This window comes from Aptenodytes forsteri, unplaced genomic scaffold (assembly GCF_000699145.1).
Source record: "Aptenodytes forsteri isolate BGI_AS27 unplaced genomic scaffold, ASM69914v1 Scaffold255, whole genome shotgun sequence".
NCBI classification, from domain to species: Eukaryota; Metazoa; Chordata; class Aves; order Sphenisciformes; family Spheniscidae; genus Aptenodytes; species Aptenodytes forsteri.
Genome location: NW_008794888.1, coordinates 5,529,526 through 5,537,835, shown reverse-complemented (window position 1 = coordinate 5,537,835; position 8,310 = coordinate 5,529,526). Strand labels below are relative to the sequence as shown.

The window sequence follows — 8,310 nt, the reverse complement described above, 5'->3', positions numbered from 1 at the left end:
GAAAGATGGGTTGGTGGCCGTCCTGCCCCCCCCTGCCGCAAACATGGGCCTGACATTGTCTGCTGCAGACCTGGTGGTGTTTGCAGAGCTCTTCTGGAATCCGGGGGTATGCATCCTGGAGGGGACAAGGGTTGGATGCTCCCTGGAGAGCAGAAACATTGGCGCTTGGGAGGAGATGTAATGGGCAGGAGACTTTCTCTAGGGTTTTTCTCTTTCTTTCTCTGATGGCTACTTGTGCACCCCCAGGTGCCTGCGCTTGAACCAGTGAGGCTGGTTACACAGCTTGCTGGCTGGAGAAGATGATGTGAAAGGGAAACATGCTCCTGTTTCTTAACTTGACAGAGCTCTCAACAACTTACCCAGCCAGAACCTGAAAGGGACCATCATCAATGCTGACCCTCTACTTTGGAAAAATGCTCAGTGTTATTTGGGAACGCAGTGCACCAGATTACTTCTGGGCTTAGTCTGTGTTTGAGGATGCAGGTGTTAACAGGATCCAGATGAGAAATAGTCACTAAGCACAAGAAAGGAGATGTCCCTGTTCTCTGGTGCTTATGCTATTTCTTAGATGTTGCAGCTCTCACTTTGTTTTCTTTGTCTTGTTTTTACATAAAGATTTTGATCCAGGCAGAAGATCGGGCACATCGAATTGGACAGACCAGCTCCGTTAATGTTCACTACCTGGTGGCTAAAGGCACAGCAGATGACTACTTATGGTAGGAAGTGAGAAAGACATTTTGGTTTTCCTGCCACCTGTTTTCACTGTTTGTCACATATGTGATGTAAGGTGCTTAATCTTAGTGCTGATTTCCACAGCCTGTGAGGGGAGGAGCAGTAACTGCCAATCAGGGCTGCTGTGAGCTGGTGACATGGCCTGGCCACAGTGGACATAACTAAGTGGATGACAAGCAGGAGGAATAAAAGTAGTTATCTGACAAAGAAAGGGCTGTTGAGAGAAATTCTGGTAGACCTGATGCATCTGAAAACTTCACAGCCTCTGTATAAGGAGAAGGAATTGTATTAGACAGAGCCCAGAGCATTCGTGTGCTGGGGTACTGTAAAGTGCTGAGTACTTTCAAGCAAAGTCAACAGACGCTGGAGATGGTTCAATGTATTGTGGATCAGGTCTGAGGAGCAATCTGGCTGCTGGGTGCTTGGACAGGGAGCTGTGGAGGACGACTGCACTGTTGCTTTCCTCTTGCTCTTCAGTGAGCCCTTCGGATGGATTAAAGAAGTGCTACTGACCCACCTCTGGAGGGTTGTAGTCCGAGCATTTTTGGCTGCCGTGAGAGCTATCAGTGGACACTGGTCCTTAGAGCTGGGGAATCTGACATCCTGGGGAAGGGGAGGATCTGAGGAATCCTCAGTGCTGCAAGGGAACTGACCTGCAAACGATGAAAAGAAATTATCCACCAGCTGGTTCAATTAAAGTCCAAAATTACATCTTTATTACCTTGTTTAAAGGAATGAATGAACTAAGTGAACTTCTTGTGCAGTTCCCAGAATATCATGATGGCAAATAATTATAACCCTGCAATGCAGGGATCTGGAAACTGATGCATCGCCCACGTTTCATGGCAAGTTAATGACAGTAATTCTGCCTTTATTTGTGAAATGCTGTCCATGCAGCCATTAATGCTTAATGGGAAGGAAATATGGCTCTTCAAAGAAGGACAGTGCCATCCTTTTTAAAGGTGAGAAAAAGAACAAGACGACAAGGCTATTTGGTAAATGCATTAATTGTGCTGTGGCCTTTGCTGCTTTCAAAGTGTCTAGTCTGCAGGTGCGGTTGGGACTTCTCGGCCTCTTGGGCCAGTGATGAATTCTTCCTCCTGCAGTACACTGGGAGATACCCTAGAAATGCTGATGTGTCTGTTGGTGGGGATTACTGTTGCTTGCCTTGGAGACTGAACACACAGGCTATTGGGACTCCCTTTAGCTGCATCTTCTTGTTCTGACTTCATACCATTGGTGTTGCCTCAGTCAACTAGCTTCGCTATTGGATATGTGTGTTCTTCAAATATTTATAGCCTGAAATCCTCTTTTTGTTACTTATTTAAATTGGATTGATACTTATTTAAATTGGATTGATTGATATCCCAAGACAGCATACAGTTATCATAAAAAAGAGCAGGACAGGTTAAGGAACTAACAAGCTTTGGTAGAAAAGCCATCTTTATACCCCTGTTATATCTTTCTTTTTTTTTTTTTTTCATCTATACATAGTAAATGACACAGTGGCCTTGCAAGATATTTTCTTCCTTTCAGTAATATCTGTTTATCTCTCCTAGGCCAATGATTCAAGAGAAAATCAAAGTGCTGGGGGAAGCTGGTCTCTCAGAAACCAATTTCTCCAAAACAGCTGAATCCACTAATTACTGCCCTAAGGTAATGGACCTGAAAGAATATCCATGATCCCTGGGAGAGGCTGAATGGGCTTTAGCTTGTGTACATGTAGATTGGCAGGTGATTGGCAGGCTGACCTTACACCTATTCTGCCTTTAATGCCACAGACCAGATTCTCCTACTCCTCCCAGGATCCATGCCTGGACTTGGAGTCTCCACAGAGAGTTCCCAAACCTGCTGCATGCAGGGAGACATGATAGCCTCTGTAGCATATATATGTCTCTGAGATAGACGTATATGTGTATATATATGTATGTATGATATATATATATCATATGAGATATACACACGTGCACTGTCTTGGGGGAATGCCCTCTGATTGTTGCTCACTTTGTTTTTATATGACAATGTGTATGCAGATTCTGTCTGTTCTAATTTCTCAGACAGATCCAAAGCAGAAGACCATCTACGACCTTTTCCAGAGGACCTTCTCTGAGAGCAAAGATGACACTGATGAAGTTTTGCTTTTGGAGGCAGCTGATGCTTGTTGTGAGTTTGACTCTGGCAGTGCCTTGCACGGTACAGAAGGAGAGACATGTTCAGTGAGTCCTCCCAAAAAGCGGCGTATTGAGGAGTTTTAAAAAGTGTAATGGTGACAGCAAAAGAGAATGTGGCTAAGAGATTTTTTTTTTTAATTAAAAAAGAGAAAACAAAAGCAATCAAGTATTATTTTTTGAGTTTTCAAAAATAAGACTAAGTTTTCTGTATCTCTAGTGTGTTTCATCTCAAAGGATGAGAAGGCAATCTGACAGCGTGATAGATGAGCAGCACACACCTGGCAGCCTGCACGTTTTGCAGTCCTGGTTTTGCTGGTGACTGAGTGGCCGTGGGCAAGTAGCATGCTGCTTTGTTTCAGCATGTCAGCTTCCACAGCTGTTTTGTTTAAAAAGCGGATAATGATTGTCTGTCCACAAGGCAGAACTGTTGTGAACACTAACTTCGCAGCAGCTGCAGAGTGTTTTTAAGAATCAGTCTTCCATCTCCAAGAATTTTAGTCTGTATTTATAGGAGTCAGTTCACTGGCAAAATTTGACCCTTACTTGGGTCACTCACAAACTGGCTCTCTGGTATTCAGTTTGGCAGTGAGGAGAAAAGATCCAGACAGATCTTGATGTTTTGTGGAGGTGGGGGAGAGGAGGGAGAGCCCCAGATTTTTGTCTGTGCAGAGCAGTCAGTACCTTGAAACTAAGTGGTATTAACTGTCTGCCAGGAGGTGTGTATTGCCTGTTAGGCACATGTCTGCCTGAGTACACTGGTCTCTGGCCTCATCTGCTAAATCTTAGGATCTGCCCCATGGCATGTGCTTCTTGTCTCAGTGGAGGGTGAAGCTTGTGCTGACTGCCAGGGATTAAGCCTGGCTGTTGAGGAAGGGTGTATGTGTGTGTGTGTTTTCTTCAAGACTTGAGACTGATTTCTACAGATGAGTAAGGAGAGGGGGACACGTGCGAACTTTTGTTCTCTTTTTGTAAGAAACCGATTCTGGACTGAGCTGTTTAAATAAAAAGTTGTTTTAAGTTGTGGTTCGCAAGCTTTTGGTACTTTTTCTATTTTAGAATTTCATCTCCCCTTTGGACCTGAAGCTTGAGAAATACGTGATGCAGTGGAAGTATCAGCTTTTTTTAAAAATATTTACAATGGCTGCAAGATAGGTCTTTTTGGGGACACTTCCTTTTGTGCTTTCTAAAATGCATCAACTTTCAAAAGGGAAACTCCCATGGTACTTTGCTTATAGATGGATCAACAACTACTTCCATAAGACATTTAGGCTGGTACCCTAGGTCCTGTTATTTGCTCCCATCACAGCTCTGGGCAGGTTACACTGAGAATGCCAAAAGCAGCACTGTTGCTTGATGCAGTGATTAAAATGCCTGTTTTCGATTTGTGATAGTCTCTATCATCCTCTCAGCCCTGTGAACAGGGAGACCTGAACTCCCAGCGTCGGTGCCGCCTGAGCAAAACCACTCTTTGATTCCTTTCAGGAGCTTGTGTCACATTCTCTGACCCTTGGGCATGGCGTGATTCCACTTCATGGCGGTGATGCCTCTGCAAAAACTCTAGAGGCTACTTTTGGTGTGGGCTTGATGGCTGTTTATCACAACTGATCTTATCAGGCATCTCTGGCTGTTTTTCATATTTTTGTGTATTATTGTCAGTGTGGTGTAGCGTGATCCCAAATGAATGTCTTTCATGCTTCCGGTCTTAGTGCTAGAAGATACTTGGAAATGGGGTAGTGTTAAGCAAATGTGACCAGGGAGTACAGGAGAAGATATAATTTCACGGAGGTACCAGTTAGCTATGTTTTACAGCCATAATCTGTAGAGAAGGGTGGGGGAAAAGGAAACTCAAGGCTCACGTTTAGCTTCTGGAGGCCAGGAGCTAACATGCTGTGCAAGTGGCATGCTTGGCTGTGTGCAGATACCGGACACTGACAAAAAGCCCTCTCTTCCACGGCTGAGGACAAAAAAGTTTGTGCTGGAAGAACAGCCTGGTAATAACAGATATTTTTTTCCTGCACCGAAGAGTTTGATTATCCCATTTTCAGCAAGTGTCATCATGGAAATGCCCTACAGGCTGTGTATGCAATTGTGCTGGGTAGAGACTTGCTTTTCATTCATGACTGCAGAAGGTGCTTTGGTGTGTGTGCAAGTGAAGAGGAGTAGGACCGAGGATCGTGTGACCGGCCAACTGGAGGAAACGCTTTATCTCTGGATTTGAAATGGAGAGCTAAACATCATTTCTCTTGCTCCAGCAGCTGGCCAGGAGATAAATACACGCTTTTCGATATTTTAAAACGTCTTTCTTCGTGAACACTGAGCATTTAATCTGTTTCTAGGACACGTGATCTTTCTACTTGCAGAGAGGGTTGTTCTGATAGTAAGGGGTGAGAAATGTTGCTGTCTGCCTACTGAAAAAAAATATGGAAGACGTATACCCATATTGTCATCTCCTATAGGAGTAATTTTCTTCCTCCTTGTAAACCTACAGCTACTTCAAAATAGTAGTTTTCTGAAATCTGCTGAAAAGTACCCTTGGAGAATTCTGCTTCTCATAAACTCAATTTATCTTATCCATATATTGATAAATCCCAGCCCTGTTAGAGGAATGCTAGGTGTACTCTTTCTTTGTTGGGGCCCATAAAATCTCAGGTGGTTTGCTGCAGAGTTACAAAGGCTCTTTGAGTACACTTGAGATTCACTTTATCCTTACTAGATTAAAAAAGGGGAGAAGAATCTTGCAGGAAAGTGCTTTTAGTCATTACATCAAGGGATTGGAAAGACTGTGCAGGCCTTAGCCCAATTACACTATTAGTCTGTCATTAATATGATGAGGAGGTGGTTGGGAATCTGCCAGCAGGCTCAGACAGGATCTCCAAGGCTTGCTGATGAGAACTTGTACAAGGTAGTGTGCAGGTTGCCAGTGAGACCCACGGGCAGGCTCAGGAGCATGCAGTGCTCTTGGGGACTCTTACACCTGCCCATCGAAGATGGTGTAACTAACTTTTTGGCATTATCTAAAGCCCAATAGAGTAAAGGGAAGCACCCATTTTACTGGGTCTTGGAGCATCTTACTGTGACTGGTTACCTGCTTGTACACCTGTGTCTGCTCTCACCCATGTTAGAGAAGGGCATGTTTTCAGGAAGGATGCCAAACCAGGAACAACAGATAAAAATACCTGAACAATAAAATGGAGCAGTTCGAACTACGTCTTCAGTACACGAAGCTGGCCAGCCTGGGGCATGCAGAAGAGTTCAAGGTGGCGGGCTGTCGAGGCAAGGCTTTTGGAGCTGTGCTGGCCTGTCTGCATCTATCCGTCTTCTCAGTCACTTGGAAACGTACGTTTATTTTGGCAGTGCTGGAAAATGGCTGTCATCTGAGGGGATTGGGTTTGGTTGTTGGCAGAGCTGTCTGTAATAGTGGTAGATGAAGGGTATGACCAGGTGCTGTGTTGTCACAGCGAACTTTAACTCTGTAGATACAGACTGGAGAATAGCAGTAGATCCTCTGGCCTGGATGTGTTGGCTGACTTTTTTTTAACCAAATAGTCACAAAGCAGCCAAAGGAACTTTTTATTTTCTTCTTTATTTTTTTCTTTTAATATGTTGGTATCAAAGATGTATCCTGTGAGACATCATTGTGATGAGAATCTGAAAAGGGCAAATATATTCCTAGGATATATCAAATGAGATTTTGACTCAGCAGAGGGAGATTTAAGTACCGTTGCCTAAAGCCCTGCTGAGCCCTCATCTGGAACAGGGCTCTGGCCCACCGGCTCCTGGGAGGACCCGCTCAGACGGGAGGAGAGCTTGCAGGGGTGATCAGGGAACAGGGAGCCTGGCATGACAGAGGGAATTAAAAATGTGGGTGTTCAAACCCTCAAAGCAAGAGCCAAGAGGGGATGCGGCGTCTTTCCATGATCATCTCTGAAAGTATGGGCCCCAGCCAGGGAAAGGCTAACATAGTGGCAGGATATGCTCTAGTCGTTAATTCCTTATTAAACAGACTGCAAATGATGAGGAGGGCTGTCATGGGTCAAGGCAGCTGGGGTGGGTACGGGGCTGTCATGGGAGGAAAAGCACCTGCAGAAAGTACCCGGGAATGGTTTCTCCAGGTGGGCTGGGCATCCCCGGCTCCCTCCTGGCAGGAGGGGTGAGCTGCAGCTGGCTCTGCACATCAAAAAGCTCTCGGGCTAACCGGATTACATTTCTTAACGGAGGTTAATGGGTTGTTAATCCTGTTACGAGCATTGCAGCTCAGCGGCACACGTTTCGCTCGCCCGTGCCGGGTCTGAGCAGCGCAGGAGCCCTGCTGGGTCCCGGCCTCGTGCTTTGGTGCTGGTGATGGAGGCAGCTCGGGTGCCCAGGGCGTCCGGGGGCACCATCTGGGTGCCAGGCGTCCACCTCGACGGAGGCACACAGAGGCTTTTAGGGCTGCTTGTCTCAACACTGGATGACCCCAACGAAATCGGGTAGATGCCGTGGTTGCACCTGATTGGGTTATCTTGAAACCCTGGGGTTAAGGCTGGTAGGTTTTAAGATTAGAATTCATCCTCACTGATATTTATTTATTTATTTATTTATTTATACCCCTTCTGCAGCTCCAGTCTGGTTTGCTGTTCCTTTTTTAAGTCTGACATCTACCTAGGCACGGCACACGTTTCGCTCGCCCGGGTCTGAGCAGCCCAGGAGCCCTGCTGGGTCCCGGCCTCGTGCTTTGGTGCTGGTGATGGAGGAGCTCGGGTGGTAGATGCCGTGGTTGCACCTGATTGGGTTATCTTGAAACCCTGGGGTTAAGGCTGGTAGGTTTTAAGATTAGAATTCATCCTCACTGATATTTATTTATTTATTTATTTATTTATACCCCTTCTGCAGCTCCAGTCTGGTTTGCTGTTCCTTTTTTAAGTCTGACATCTACCTACTACTTATTCTCTTTATAAATGAGGTGAGTGAACGTAACTGCTCCACCTCCTTTCCTGGTGTGACCTCCTTGGGTGGAAATCCAGGAATCTGAGCTCTCGCGCTGCATCTCCCATCCGGCGCTGCTGGGGCTGATGTACCGCTTGGGTTTCACACTGATACACGGTGTTTTCTGAGCGATGCATCCTCCAACATCACGCTGCAACTGCGTTGCGGTTTGTGTGCTTTAGGTAACCCTATTGTCATGGGATAAATGTACAGACTATACAACGCGACCATAGAGCTACGCACCACCGTGGTGCAGACAGACCCACTCCGAGTCCCATCCTCTCCACTCTCTGTCGCCTTGCTCCCTCACTTCCGGCCGCGACGGCTCATACCGCGTCTGCGCAGTTGGGATTTCTCTCTCAGCGTCGGCGCCGGGCAGGGAGATGGTGAGTGGGGCTGGGGCGCCGCGGACCATCCGCCGCCATCCGTCCCGCGGCCGCCG

The 8,310-nt window shown here is 46.2% G+C and overlaps 2 protein-coding genes across 2 annotated transcripts in view; both read left to right on the top strand.

The window, feature by feature from the left end:
• SMARCAL1 (SWI/SNF related, matrix associated, actin dependent regulator of chromatin, subfamily a like 1) overlaps window positions 1-3,047 on the top strand; it is a 43,131-nt gene extending 40,084 nt beyond the window's left edge. Inside the window, exons 15-18 of the mRNA XM_009274966.2 lie at window positions 1-106; window positions 616-716; window positions 2,292-2,388; window positions 2,790-3,047. The exon at window positions 1-106 is cut by the window's left edge and continues 21 nt beyond it. Of these exons, the coding sequence (XP_009273241.1) occupies window positions 1-106; window positions 616-716; window positions 2,292-2,388; window positions 2,790-2,987 (502 nt within the window). The 3' untranslated portion in view covers window positions 2,988-3,047. The remainder of the gene's footprint in view (window positions 107-615; window positions 717-2,291; window positions 2,389-2,789) is intronic.
• Window positions 3,048-8,163: 5,116 nt separating this feature from the next.
• RPL37A (ribosomal protein L37a) overlaps window positions 8,164-8,310 on the top strand; it is a 4,390-nt gene continuing 4,243 nt past the window's right edge. Inside the window, exon 1 of the mRNA XM_009274964.2 lies at window positions 8,164-8,254. Coding sequence (XP_009273239.1) covers window positions 8,252-8,254 — 3 coding nt within the window. The 5' untranslated portion in view covers window positions 8,164-8,251. The remainder of the gene's footprint in view (window positions 8,255-8,310) is intronic.